The 16,045-nt window shown below is 35.1% G+C and overlaps 1 protein-coding gene across 5 annotated transcripts in view; it reads right to left on the bottom strand.

The window, feature by feature from the left end:
- Nucleotides 1–16,045, bottom strand: part of TMEM117 (transmembrane protein 117) — a 219,052-nt gene that overhangs the window by 68,379 nt on the left and 134,628 nt on the right. For all 5 annotated transcript variants that reach the window (XM_064508074.1, XM_064508076.1, XM_064508082.1 and 2 more), the window contains exon 5: nt 7,817–7,914. In XM_064508074.1, coding sequence (XP_064364144.1) covers nt 7,817–7,914 — 98 coding nt within the window. The remainder of the gene's footprint in view (nt 1–7,816; nt 7,915–16,045) is intronic.

Raw genomic sequence — 16,045 nt, 5'->3', positions numbered from 1 at the left:
GAAACCTGCTAAGGAAAATTTTAATTTAAGAATTAGAAGTTTTCAGTTTTTGGCAAAGAATGTGATTTTGTGAAGGAGTATTTTCATTTGGAAGGACCATTATTACTGAAACATTGCAGACGCTGCACTTTAAGAAGTTTTATTAAAGCTACACATTGGATAAAATATTTTTAGTAACTGTTCATGATATACCTCTTGCTCACTAACAGGAACAGAATAAAATGTACTTTTTAAGAGGTGAAGATGGGTTGCCATATCCATCCAATTATGAAGGCTATACTTAGGGATCTAGCAATTATGTAGGAATAAAAACAGTCTCTTTTTCTAACAGGCTATCAGCCATTGAATTGCAAGCAGATACCAAATACAGCTCAAAAGGTTTAAACCAGGCTCAGCAACTGAAAAGATATGGTATAAAATACATATGTACTACAGCAGTTCAAAGAATTTAAGCCAAATCCAAAAAGGTGAAAGTGACATTTATGGGCCCGATCCAAAACCCACTGTAGCTAATGGATGCTTCTTCCCTCCATCGTCTGTAACTGCCTTTCAAACAGACTGAGTGCTCCATAAATCTCTTTTACCGCTCTAGGACATGAAATGTTTCAACACTAGACCCATCAGGGGAATGGTGTTTGTGCAAAGGGTGCTAAGAAATCTCTCTCTCTCACCTCTATTACTGTCTAGGGTGTTTGCATGTGTGGATGCCTGTGTGCATGCAGGTGTCCCATGTCATATGAGAGAGGAAAGCTGCCATGCTACACTCATGCTCCCTCTCTTATTCTTTTATTCATACAAGCTAGAAACAATGTATCTTTTGCTCCATCTGTAGGACTCTCCATCAGAAAAAATTAAGAGGATGAGATCACTTTATGTAACTTGAACAAGACAAATAACAAACAATCTTCATGCTAGACTGATCTCACAACGATCGTATCTTTTTAATCTGATATCTCAAAGCTCCCTAAGCCTGATTTTGTCTCACTGAAATGCTTTTCCTTCTGAGAAGAAAACTGAGATGAAGAATGATTCTTCTCACCATTCCTCCTGTCACAAATAGAGTGGGGGAAAATGCATGATACAGCCCTTCCAAATATAGACTGGCACAGTCAAGATACAAATTTCTTCCTTGATGGGTGGAGACAGATGGGAGACTTTCGCATACACTCCCTTACATATGGGTACGTTCTCCCTGCTCATGCATAAGTAATGCTGCGCAAAGCATCTACCTCTCACACAGCATATTACTAGTCCGCGAATAGCATACTCCAGTGGACAACCTGTTGAATGAATACATTTCCTAGGATACTTCTCTCTCCTTGTCTTTTCCTAGAAAAGCCAGGGAAAAGTTGAGGCAGTCCATGATGTTACAGCAGCAAATGCTATCTTGGAAGCCAGCCACCACACATGACTCAGAGCCCAAAGTTCTGCTTTGTCTTTTCCCTCTTGCTTTCGCACACGTAGGCAGAGTTTGGGGCTATTGCTGTGCTGGAGGAAGGGAGGGAGCAAAAGGACAGATATGTTCTGCCACAGACTGGAGCTGTTGCTTGTACTGGGAATCAGTGGGGAGGCAGGATCATCTTAGAGGAGGACGGAGGAACTCTTCCAGCTGAGGACAAATGATCCTTGGATAAGAGCCAGCTGATGAGAGAATGCTGAATTGCTGACCGGTGGTCTCCATGAACAGAGGAGTTGGGGGAAGGCATCTGAGAATGAGGTCCCAAAAAGGGTCTGACTCATGTGCTTGTCAAGCTTGAACTGTTCTGGTGAGATCTCACCACTGTGACTGTTCCAAAATAGACAGTGTAAAAGCACTTTGCTATCAAAATGGGAAAATATTCCTTAGGACCTGAACCAAAGAGTCTGCATGGGATCAGATTTAGGTCTGAACAAAATCAGTCTGAATGAGTATTTAAGATAATACAGTCTGTTCAGATAATATAGTATAGGATGGGAAAACGAAAATGAAGAGGAAGTAGAAACCTTGAAGAAGTACCATTTGTATGAAGGAATGCCCATTGGTCTGAATTATGATTTTTTTTCAATATATTTTCATGTTAATTAATTGTGATCTTATAATGTTTTTTCCTCATAATACCTAGCACAGAAACTAAATAAATGCTACTGAAAACATTTTAGTCACCTCTTCAGAAATGGTAATCAAATGTTACTTCTTGATTTCCAGACTAAATGTAACAATTACTATACATGGACAGTTTTATCCTCTCAGAATACATTTAACAATGTTTGCCCAGACTAGTAGTCAGATTACGCAACATAAATCCTTTACGAAGGATATTAGTGAATCTTTTGTAATATGTATTGAGACAGAAAGGAAATAGCAAGGAACTTACTTGTTGACTTGTTTATGAGGAGTCTGAATTAAAGTTATTCACTTTGACTATAGCATAAGGATAAAAGATATACTGGGAACAAGGATACTGTCAAATGATTTATACTATTTACCAGGAAATCTGCCTCCCCTTCTACATGATTCTAGGTGTCAGTTCAGTACTGAGTATCCTACCGCAAGAGAAAATATTTAAGAATGAAAGAATTAATGGCCAAACCAAAATAGGGGGCGAATAATGTGTGTGTATATCTAAAATACATATATCTAAATATTTTGTTTTGTGCGGTTGTATTTGTAGGATTGCACTGTAACAAAAACCTTTACTCAAATTTAAAGAAAGGTTTGTTTTGTTTGGTTTAGTATTTAATTTAGGTTGACAAAGCTATAATGTCTAATTATTTTTTCTCAGTGCAGCCCATAATGAAAACAATGGATATTTTAAGAAGCTGTCTTTTCAAACAAATATACAAATTACTTTCATATACGTAGCAAGAATGTAATTGTCCAGTATGCATTTATCATCTTGACTGTAAAAGCACAGAATATGAAAATACAACTTATCAAGCCAAACACTCAATTAAGCATATAACAGAAAATCACTTTAAGAAACTAAAATTTCATTTCTGTGCTGGAAACATCGCTATCTATCTCATAAGGAAGTTTCCTCTACTTGCACAGTACAAAATACTGTTGAATTAAGAAAACCCATACTAAACCATGTTTAACATAATCCTCTATAAATATAACATATGTAAATGACTTAGCACCTTGTAGCAATTCTGAACAATTAATTTGAATAAAACCTTTTACAAGTGTATTACCAACTTGCTGAATCAAAGTGTAGTGATTACCAACATACATTTTTGAGCATGTGCAGTTTTGGGTTTTATTAAAGAAAACAAAAAATTGGTTATGGAAACATATACTAAGTGAATATTATTTAGCTTGCAAATTTAAATACTGCCAGATTTACAATTCTCCGCACTAACTTTTTTCCTATGTTGTTACGTCCTCTATTATTTCAGGCAAGAGTCCTATGTTACAGACACATTATTGCACCAATGAAGACTGATCATTGCATACACACTCAATGAATATCCAGCCAGGCATATCATAGAAATGAATTCCAATCTGCTACTAGCATATTCAAATTTTCAGCTTGAAAATATTATTCTGTAACCCTTTCTGCAACTAATATTTATCTACACAATCCACTATTGTCTCTGAGTGCCACTATTTTGATAACATACCTTTGCATATAAATCCTTTTTTTTCTTGGCTTTACAGACCTTAGCACTCCTTGTCTTCTCTTCGAGTTGGCTACCATTTCTTTCTGTTGATAGTCTGTTTTTCCCTATTGCTAAAAGTTCACATGAGGAACTCTCATGTCTTGCTCTGTGCAATCTGTCCTCTGTTAGCAAAGTTTGGAGGAAAAATAATACTGAAACAGTTATGCCAAGAGAAAGCATACTGGTCTTTCTTCCACTAACCTAACCACATGCACAGCCAAGGCATTCTGATGATTTTAGTGCAATTATTCTTCACAGAGATCTCATAACTAATTATTTGATTTGCTTTTAATAATTATTCATAAACTCTCTTAACATTATTCTCTTCCATCTGTAGTTTACTCTTTAAAGTATTTAGTTGCCTTTCTTTTTCTTAACAAGTGGGCTCACATCCTTATAAAAAGAGACCTTCAGTCTAGGTAGGAGTTATTCATTGTTCCAGGGAGAATCATAAATTATTTGCAAAAAACCCAGTCTTCTAACACTGTGCTTCTGTCTGTGTCTCCTCTAATATTCAAACATTAAAAATAACGGAGTTCTAAGGTATTTATTTAACTTATCAGTAGCTACTGTTATTGCCTTGTAGTCAGTCTTGTCCCAGAGCTTTATTTAAAAACCTTTTTTTCTTCCTGCTTCTTTCAAACGCCACTCTACATCTGTCATATATAATTTGTCTCTCCTAAAATAGCCAAATTATCAATATATCCAAAAATATAAACCACTCTATTTCAGTCTGCACTCATAATTTCACCACAGAGCACTGGAGACAGTTGTCTCTCTACCATGGCCTCATACGAATGCCAGATGGTGCAGATATTTAACTCCTTATTGATATATGCCTTTTTTTTTTTTAAATCCAAACACGTGGCTGTATTATATTAATAATTTTACTAGGATTCCAGATACTTCTCTTTTTTTTAGGATTCTCTTTTAGTTTACGCTTTTAAAAGTCATCTTGCCAACATGCTTTCTTAAATCTGCAAGAAAATGTGTCTGTCTCTCCATACAGTGTCACGAAGAATCTAACAGCATTACACGGAAGTGTCTCTGTGTGGAGGAGCCAGTGAGCAGATCGGAAAATGACTAAAATGGAGATCTTTTAATTATAAAGAAACCATTGTAAAAAAGGTAGAAAGCACTTCAGTGAACTCTTTAGAGATGGGGTAGACTAAGGCAAATAGAGAATGGACATTTTTGAGCTAGCTGAGCTGTTTGTGGAAGAATTACATGCTGAGGACATTCAAAAGGCAGCCAGAAGGCTCCGGAACAATCTAGCACCAGTTGCTGATAATATTCCCAGGGAATTATTTAAAACAGGAGATGATAAGCTAAATCAAAGCCTTCACTAATTACTTTAATTGCATTTGAGAGCTGAAAACATTTCCAAAGGAGAAATACAAAGTAGTTGCATGTCCAATCTTGAAAAAAAAGTGGATGGTGTCTTCATCCCTATGACAGTCCACCTGTCTTTGTTGCTTTATCATAGAGATTTTCTAGTTTTACAAAGAAAAAACTTGAAAATATAAGTGAAGTTACCAGAAAAAGAAGCCCCATGTCTATCTAATATTTTCATTTCGTCAACCAATGTACACAGTGCATCACCTATCTAGTATTTGGAATAATTAAAATACTGTGCACTGAATTACACTATCTCTATTAAACAGGTGTGCCATTAAGAAATGTCCTGAATAAACAAATTTTGGCACCCCAGTATCTGTGCAGCACACACCATTGTGGATGCTTCATTGAGAACATTTCAGAAATGAGTCTGCTTACATCACACTAGTTAAGCAACAGCAAATGAAATACAAATACCTCACTTCAACGTGCATAACATTATCGATACTTTAATCCGCTTCCCCTCCATTTTTCCTAATCATTAGGAAAAAAGTCTACTATTACTAATGCACTACGTAAATAATGTCTGTACACAATGTAGAATCTTGCCTAGGGCAATTTTATTTCACTGCCTAAAGGTAAAAATAAAAGCATTTATGTCACCTTTTAGGATTCTAAAGCCTCATTAAGCATACTGTTTACTATGAGAATCATGCATGAAAATCTTTTTTTACTTTACTTCCATTTTAAACTTCTGGTAGAATTTTTTAATGTGAATATTATTTGAAAAGCGAATACAAATTTATAACCTACCAGACCACAAGAAGTCAAAACATCTTTTGTAGCAATATTAATGTACCTTTAATAGTGTTTTAATGTTGTCCATATCTGGCACACAAATTTGAAAAGAATATGCTCTATCATGTCACCTTGCATTTATTCCTTTCTTCTCTTCTTCCGGTCTTTCTGTATAATTACATTTTTTCTTGACTCTAATTATTCTCTTTCCAGTATGTTAGAAAAGGCTATTTGTTAGACCAGGGTAAACAAAACTCGGTGATCTTCTAGGCACTTTACAGACTTAACCAAATGACACCATAATCATTGCTAACTCATTTTTTATGTATCTGAGCATTTTTTTTTATTTTTCCGCTTTACCATTTTGCCACTCTAGCACACTGAAACAGAAACTTCCACTGCGCTTCCTGCGATGATGACAAGTTGTTTGAGCCCCTCAGCATAACTGACTTATCAATCATGCTATTTCTTCACTTAGCTAAGATCTCTCTTAAATGCTAGCATGCGTTAATTAAAATTATTTCCCTCATCTTTAAAATCTGCCATGCCATTAACGTACATCATGCATACAAATAGTGAACACTTCTAACATTAAAGAATGGGGCTCCCCACTCTTACCAGCACAGCAGAAAACTACTACTTTATTTATAGCTTTCATTCCACATTTCTTAGATGATTCCTAAATGACTTCAGTACACTCCATGGGGCTAACTAGTTTTTTTAATTGCCTTCAGTGAGGAACTTTGTCAAAAGCCTTTTGAAAGTCCAAAATAAATTAGATCAAGCATTTCTTCCTCATCAATTATTTTGATGACATGTTCAAAGAATTCTAACAGATCACAGAAGGTCTTCTGTCAGCAAAGCTAGTCTGGTTTCTTTTAGTAGGATTTAATCTAGAGTTTTGTTCATACTTCTATTATTAATGACGTGTTCCAGCCATTTAGCTAATACTGACATAAGACTTACTAGCCAGTAGGATAAATCTAGGATGCAGAACAAAGCAGTAAAAACAAAATAAAGGCCAAGGTCCAACATGTATTAATCTTCAGTTTTTCAACAGGCAATTAGGTGTTAATAAAATTTGCATCAGCTCAGCCCCTTCAGTTCCGTATAAATCTTTTTTGTAGCCAGTCAGCCATCCAATGCTGCTTTCTTTAGTCTTTAAATTTCTCTTAGTACTTCACTTAATTGTCCTAATTTAATAGATCTAATCCTTACTAGTATAGATATCTCTTCGCATATTCTGTAGCAGAATACATGTAAATATATCTTGACTTCTCTGTAACACATCTTTCTACATGTCTCTCTTCATTCTTTACCCAACAGCAGGTCTAATGATATTTTCATAAGTTTTCTGTTCCTGAAGTATGTGAAAATTATCTTTGTAAACTCTTTCATCTTTAGCTATACAGTCTTCAGACTGCCTCTTAGACTATACACTTTCTACTTCCTTTTCTTTCTGTCATAGTTCATGTTGTTTTAGTAGTTCCACTTGGTTTGAATTTACCAGGTACAGGATACATTTGGGATCAAAATAACTACTTACTCCTTGCAATTTTGTATTCATTTAATCCATTTTTTAATATTTTTCTTAATAATATAAGGGCTGACTCACCATTTGCAATGCCATTCAAATGTGGATTCAAAGTTATTATAATTAGTTCTAAGCTCACAAAAGACATTTACATATCTACTTACCTTGATTACAAGGACTGACAATTGGACATCTAAATAATATCACATATGGCAAAAATTTTGCAACTCTGTTACAACAGTTACAAGGATAGAGTAAAAGAAACACGGTAAATCAATTTAAAATTAGATTTTTACATCAAATATTTTGATTAGAAATGGTTCATCTATATATAGCTTTTTTTACTGTGTGATTTTGTGTTAGACAAAGCTTCATTTTTTCCATTTTTCTTTCTTAGCATGTATTCCCTTTATATCTCTTCCTGCCACAGAGAATTAGAAGATATATTTTCGGATGTTCCGCACAAGGTTCATTTGCAATAATTAGATTTTACTCCTTTCCTACCAGAATAAAATGATCCTAATGTTTCCTTTCTTCCAGAAAGCTCTGGCAGACTTTCCCCAGTCTGGGTAGGGTTTGTCCTGAAGCATCATATCAGTGACCTACAGAGAAAGACAAAATAATACACAGTTAAACTGGTGTCACAAAAGCAAGCACTAACTAGAACATTAAATACATTTTTGTTTAGATATGAGGTGTCTGTTTCAGTTCTGATAATTTTAATAATTAGACCATATAAAAATAATCTCTCCAATGTTCTTATTCACAATCGATATAAAGTATATTGGCCTACATATTCTGTCCCCTAGAAATGCACACAGTTCCTTTAGAAACAAGAAAACTTGTGGAGATCCAAAGATAAGAAGAACAGAGGAACTAATCTAAGTGAACAAACTACCTGAAAAAGTTAGGAAACCTAGGAAAAAAACAGTATATGGACTACTTGCACATTACAGCTATAAAGCTGACGTATGTGTGGCTTTCCTGGCCTGATTCACTGACAGCAGCATCAATATAATTTTGACTCTGGAAATCTGAATTGTATTCCAGGGAATGCAAGTCTGTGAATTAAGCATTCTATGCCATTTACAATCTTCTCCTGATTCTTGATATCAGAAAGAAAAATGCATTTGGGACTAAAGTCTTGGAAAACCCCTAAATCTTGCACAATTTTAAAAAATATGAAATACTTATACCCATTTTCATAATTCTTATCTAAATGCACTATCTAAATTCCTATACTACTTAAATGCGTGCACTATTTCTGGATAGCACACACAAAAAAGAGTAGTAACTCTAAACTAAATGAAGGACCCCTCAGTCCCCTGCATTTCATATCCATTTATTTCAGGTTAACTGTACTATAAAGCAAAGAAAGTTACATTAGAGTAAACTCATCAATTCTGTTGTGCAGAAGAACTAGAAGAGTGGAAAACCTATGTATACATATACATATAGATTAAAAAATAACTGAACAAATAAAGGAAATAGAGAAGAGTGCTTGCTACAGAATACAACTAAGTAAAACAAATTCTTACTGTCATTGGTATCAGTACACAGTGGAAAATTATTAATTATTTTGATTAATATGAGAATAACTCTTAATAAGATTTCAGAAGGAAAAAGCTTGTTTCCATTCACTTCATTGAAGTGAAGATTTCTTATTTTTATTTTCCAGTATATTTATTTTGATATACAGAATTTCAAAAATCTAGATTATCATCCAGAGTGTGAGCTGCTAATTTCAATCAAAGACATTTAATAGAATGTCCAAAAGGAACACACAGCCCATGACTGAAGTAAAAACACAAATTTAACTTTTAAATTTTGGTTCCTAGCCCACTTGGGGTTAAAAGAGCTCAGTCGCTTGCAGGACTGGGTCCAAATGAATATTTCAAGCATATATTGATTATAAATAGAAATACATATTCTACGGTTTTATGATTCCATTATCCCTAGCCTGAAAAAAGAACAGATTATATCCTGAAATATCACCTTTACTAATTGTTTTCTTTAGGTAATTCTTTTCTCAAATTAGCATGCTGTGATATTTTTTATTTTAATGACCCCTATTAGCTAAATAAATATTTTGATAAATATTAAATGCCAAATAAGACCTCTGTAAAGATGTAATTCACTACTTAAGTAATACTTATTCTCTTAGGAAGAGTCTACGTAGTAATAAATATTTGCAAAGAAGTACAGTTATTTGTAAAGGTTTCATTCAGTTTTCAAACTATTTTCTCCGCGCGCTTTCTGGGAAATACTTATTACAGTCGGTAGAAGGATGCAGTCCGCTGCTCTGTGACCAATTATGAGAGCAGTATGCTTCATAAGAATGACATTCAAGAAGGAGACATTTTCTGGGGAAAATGGCAAGATGAGGCAGGAAATGTTCTTTCTGATAGCAGACAGCTGGTCTTTCATCTCTTAGCTTTGGCATTTATTTAAAGTCATATCACCAGATCAATGTCAGGTCAGTTGCAGCTAAATTGGCTGAAGCAGAGACAGTCATTAAAGGGATGCATTCCATAAAGAAAAATCCAATTACCTTTTGCATTAGAGAAATCAAATTCATTTTCTGGTTTGGTCAAGGACAGTCATTGTGGAAAGTGGCTTATGGGAGAAGAGTACTCAACACTGTCACAGTGCAAATAATGTTTGAATAGGAACACCAAAACCTCATTGCTGCTGTTAGAATGATGTTTTTAGAAAAAAAAATGTAAACTTTAATTTAATTTACACAATTTAATATAAAGACGAGTGTGTGTGCACCTCTTTCATCTCACAATGCAATTACTGGCCAGCAAACATTTCTCTCTGTTTTACAGGGCTATATTTGAAAACACTGCTGATATTCAGGAATAGGAAATAATTGCTTACCTTGGTAATTCTATGCATGCATCTTATTTAATCAAGATCAATTGGGGAAAGCCACTTACAAAATAATTAAGTAATGTATTTTTTTCTTGGAGAACTATGAGATGTGATATTATACTTTAATCGATTAATTACACTGATTCAATCCAGAAAGGAATGGCTTCTTATAATGACTGAATACTCTTTCATTTTTAGTGTCTCATGAGAGAAATAGCTACACCGTATGAAAGTGCACAAATGAAACTGCATAATACACATTGACTGACTTTTTAGGTTACAAAAGGCACAGCAAAATATTTTCATTAAAAAAGAAAATTAGCATGCCTTGTAATATGTTATGGAATCTTAGATTTCACTTTGCAAAATCTAGATATGACTACTAAATATTCATATTATTCACTTTATATTAACTATGAAGATAACTTACAATGCCTTTTTAAAGGAATTTTATCATTAGACCTGTGACAAAATATTATGATTCACAATTTTTATTACAAAAAATTAAATGGTTCCTTCTGACATGACAGACTACAATTGTTCGAAAAATGATGCCACATCATGTAAATGGAAGAACCCAGGATTCAAAATCATGTTCAGTTCAAGTAATTTGCACAGACAACATGTGCAGAAAGTGAAATCATAAAAACCTTAAAAAGCAACAATAAAATACCCTAAGACTCATTTATTCCTTTCCTATAGTTGCTACTAGAGCACATTGCCCAAGATGATCAGCACACACCTTAGGTCTTTCATCCCTAGGCAGCCATGTCAAATAACGCAACAGGTAAGTCACACAACCCTTCCCTGCAGAGGCAATACCCGCAATGGGAGTTTCACGTAAGCCTAGCTGCTTTTTCTACTAATAAGCTAACAGCAAGTGAAACTTCCTTAAAAAAGAAGAAAAGAACCTGATACTGTGGCCATGCCTTCAACAATATCTTCCAAATTCTTCACTAATAGGAACTATGCTCTGGCTTCAGAGCACAAACTGATAATTCCTGGAAAACAAATGTGTCATGGGCTGCTGGCCAAGCTGTTTTCATCTGCCAAATTGCATTTTAGAAACTTAGAAGTATAGAAGTGCATGGAATAGTTTCATATTAGCACTCCTCCATATAAGCAACTGCAGAAACTGTATCTTGAAAGAGAAGTGGGCTCTGGACAATCTCTTAGGCGGCGACATAGTCCGCACAAATGTCTGTTACAATCATTAAGGACTGACCAACATTCAGTGGAGGATTGTAATTGCTATATTCCTACTTTGATAAATCTTTAAAGTAGGACGACAGCAACCCTCCAGAATTTGACAGAATATAGAAGAAGCCATGATCCACAGGAATACGGTGAACTCTGAAATCTTGTTTATTTTTGGATTCAGTCATGAGTAGCGCGAGGTCTAATGGACAGCAAAACTGCAACATCTTGAATCAGTAAAGAAGTTGTTGTTTATTCACAACTACTCAAACAGGAGGGCAACTTCATGGGGCTATTGCTGAGAAACAGAGCAGCTTGAATAACCTTGTCTCTGGCAAAATTAATAATAAGCAAGTAAAAAATAGGTAGGATGATCACCCTGCTTGCATCGAAAGAACTGTCAACAGTATATTCTAAGCAATGTTTTAGAATAGCAACCTTTATCTTTAGCATATTACATATTTTTCTCTCAACTACACATTTCTACCACTGTCACATGTATGACTCAAGTATTAGAAGATAAGTTAATGTTGTCTATTAAATTAATGATGTTTGCTGAGATCAACACATGGAGGCAGCGAGAGCTAAAGTGCACACATCCAGTTCCATCTGGTTCGCTTTGTGGCCACGTGTATTTAGGTAAGAGGTATATATAAATAGCCCAGTAATTATACATCAATTCTTTATTGTAACTCACTCTTCAGGGGAGCTATTACATCATGGTAAACGTACACAAAACCAGAGGAACACTAAGTATTCAGTCACTAAAAGCTTTCAGCCATCGGTTTTGTTTTCATCTTCTTTGAAATATTTAAAAATTGCAGAGCTGTTCACTTGATGTACAAATGTAACTTAGATGGAAAATGCTCTTAAGTGTCTTTCAACTGGATGTTAGGTATGTCCCTATCTTCTGTGGGACATACCTCAACGTTTTTATGGCTTACACATTGCTAATATGAAATATCTCCTCCAATTACAAAATTCTTTTGGAAGATGAGCAAAAGTGTCAATAACTTTGTTACATAGCCCTCAGAAATAATTGCTGATTTATTTTAATCCACTCTGCTGCATTTTGGAATCAGAAAGTGGGCAAATGTTTGAAAACTAACATTTTTACTCATGCTTACTGATCTATGAGGGGGATGACATTTTTCAGGCTTAATATTTGTCAACTGCAAATACACTCGTAGACTTTAAAGTACTTTTACTCTGTTTTTTAAATTTTCAAATATTCCTAATGCAATTTCACTGCTATTCTGAAAACAATCAAGCTGGTGTTATATTACTTCCCCCTGAATTAATTTTAAGAAATTATTTCTATACTTCCATTTTCAAAGCAACAGCAATCACAGAGACAAAATATGGCCTCTTCAATCTACTCTTTAATTGTTTTCTCAGTTTAATCAGAGCTAGCACTTTGTTTTTACCTTGCCATCATTTTAACAACAGGTAAATCCTGAAAAACAACATATTAATTTGCTGTCACAATTAAGTGACCGATATGCATGATAAAAGATAATATTATGGTTCACTTCTGTTGCTTCTGCAACAGCCGCCAATATTATTTTCTGCATTTGCACATCTCCTATCAATAAAAAGTTTCCAGAGTGTTGCTCTTACAAAATATGCTCTGTGAGAACTACTCTCCTGATCCACACTCTTTGCACACTTGCACAGTACTACATCTGAGTTTCTACCAAAACCAAAGACCTTTTCTGTACAAAAAAAGCAATGCTCATATTAATTATATCTATCTTTACTGATCCATGCAAATCTATTTCTTCACCTACTGAGGAGTAGAAAGCCTCTTGCTTTTTAGCCAGCATATTGTGATTTGGGTTTTTTTTTTAATATAATCATAGCAGTTTCTGCTACTGTCACAATCCATGCAGGGATACCAACTCAAATAAAAATATATATGTTTTAGGCTCAACTTCAGAACAGTTACCCCATCAGTACTTTTCATTTTCCGAATAGAGTTAGGACATAATGCGCCACATATCCAGTGTTTAGTCCACAATCAATTTGTGGAAAAAAGCTCCTCTAGCTACCAAATTGCAGATTACGGAGGACTCTTGCCTGCCATTATTTTAGGGAAGAATCTTGCCTGTAATTAAAGTAGATATATTCAAACTACTCTGGAAATTATATTTAGGGTTTCAATAGCAACAGAAATAATTCCTGAATAAATTCTGAAAATAAAAAACAGAATAATTTGTTTTTTATTGGAAATTCTTTGACACTTGATAAATAGAAATAACTTGTTTAGGAACAATTGTACAGCAGAAGTAGGGCTTCACTACAAACTTCTAAGCCATGCCAGCTCATTTTCTACTGTTTTTCAAGGCCCTACTGTGAACACAACTCACTGAGCATCTGCAATAAAATATACTAGTTGCCATGTGGCAAGCACTTACTGTTTATATAACTACTGACACCATATTTCAGGAGATTTTTTTTTTCTTGCTTTACTACCCCTTGTTAGTGTTACAAATGCATATGCAGAGGCCTGGGTAATGTCATGCATTACAGACAAAATGTAAGGCATAAAGCCACACCATGATTTTTATTTAAGGCATTCAGCTCAGTTCCATCTACAGCATTTTGGAATGCTGAAGAAATGTGAGCATTTTCCCATGCACCTACAGGAATGTACAGGTTCCTGGCTTCCAACTGTATCGTCACATCACACAAGCACAGGAGTCTGTTTTGGCATATATGAAACTATCCTTCAAATGGTGGCACACAATAATTAAGGTGTGAATCATTCTCTGAGGCTGTCTTAATCTAAGCAAAATTTTGAACTCACAGATGACAAGTTCAACTGATGGGTCTTATAAAGGACATATATCTTAGCAAGCTCACTATCAGCAGTAATGAAAATCTGGAAAAATCTGGTTTGATTTGGCTTAGATATGACATAGATGCTGAGTTGTTCTAGCCAGATTGCCAACAATTCTGGGTATGCCCACAAATAGTACTTCTGTCTCTAAAGAAGGTTCTTATGAACTTTGCAAACAGAAAGCTTAAATGTTTAGAGATAGGGCCTTTAAGATCACAGTCTTCAACTTACATGACAAAATTTCATCTCAGTGAATTGCAGTCTTGTAGAACCTAGATAGTACTGTAACTCCATGGAGCTTCCATGGAGCATTTGCATACCAGCCTAGCCACGCATTTAAAGACTATCAGTTCCTAAGACATGGAGGAACCCCATGCAAGACATATTCACCAGAGAAAGGTTCGACTGCTCAGATTTAAAGTTCATGGCTATCTTCTTTTAACATTTCCATTACATTTATTCATGTGCTGTAACAGATACAGACCGCTTCCTGCATGGGCTATTAACTGTTACTCTTGGGCAGTGGCATCATTTGTATTCATATCATGACACCCTTAAGGACAGAGGCTCACAAACTGTGAATGTAAACTGTCAGTGCAACTATCCCTGGCTTCTCTGTGTTTTCATGTGTCAGAAGGTCATCATTTGCTTGTCTGACAGTTGTACTTGTGAAGTTCTTCCTTTTCAGAAAAAAAGCTGGTGTTCATAAATGCCAATAAATACGCTATTTGGTGTCTCTTCATCTGTCTTTTCCTTGCCCTAGTACTTTTTAACTATATTTGATGAGTTAATATATAAAAGAAGCCCACAAATTCATAGGCATCTCTTGCAGAGAGAACATAGTATTAGGGTGATTCTATGGTAGAAAAGGGAGTGAAAGAAGAAGAAACTTTTGTGACAGTAAAAAACTATTATTGAATACTTTGGGGTTTTCAGTTTTCTTCTCCATGTAACTTCTATTTAGTGACTTGAAGTATTTTCCTGTAGATAGGGCTAAGTCAATGGGAGATAAAAGATAACAAGTTCATTTTGCCACTTGATTGTTGGGAATCATATTCACATTACGCAATGTGTTCTTACTCAACAGCATGTGCTAATTATAGTAAGTATAAGCAGCGTAAGACATCATAACATCTTTCAAAATCTCTGCTGGTATGTCCACTCTCTGGTTCATGCAGAATCTGTTTGATCAAAATGAAAAGGAATGCATCAATCCAAACGAAGGATGCAGTTCCAAGCTTGGATGCTCATCCTCTGCCATTTTCTCTCCATTTCTCTCACACCCAGGACATAAGCCACTGGAGAGCTATCTGAACGTGGGAGTTACCAATGACCTCCAGTAGGCACAGAGGCTACTTTGTGTAGGAAGACCTGTAACAGGACCTGCTTCCTCTTGCCAGAACACAGAATCTGATCGAAAGAATATCTGAATGTGACACCTTGCTACAAGTTGATTCAGATCTGTGATATACTGACAAATCAGAGCAGTTTCAATCCACTTTCACTTCTATACAGTGACTGGCATAAAGAAGTCATAGCTTCAGAAGAAGAAATGGAAGATTTGCACTTGCTTTCCTTGGTCTTTCCTGTTCTGCTTTCATAGAAAACACAGCTAAGTATCTGGCTGTATTTTCACTCATAAATAAGGATGAGAACAATTCTGCACAAAGCAAGTTTCTCAGTTTCTGGAAACAGCAACTAGAAAATGAAAATTGCTAACATAAAAACTGCAGAAATTCATGAAACACTTCTGACACAACTTCCCATGACTTTTTATAATATTTTTTTCATCATATGACAGGATTATACAACTAAAT

This window comes from Dromaius novaehollandiae, chromosome 1 (assembly GCF_036370855.1).
Source record: "Dromaius novaehollandiae isolate bDroNov1 chromosome 1, bDroNov1.hap1, whole genome shotgun sequence".
Taxonomy (NCBI): Eukaryota; Metazoa; Chordata; class Aves; order Casuariiformes; family Dromaiidae; genus Dromaius; species Dromaius novaehollandiae.
This window is presented reverse-complemented; position numbering and strand designations above follow the sequence as displayed.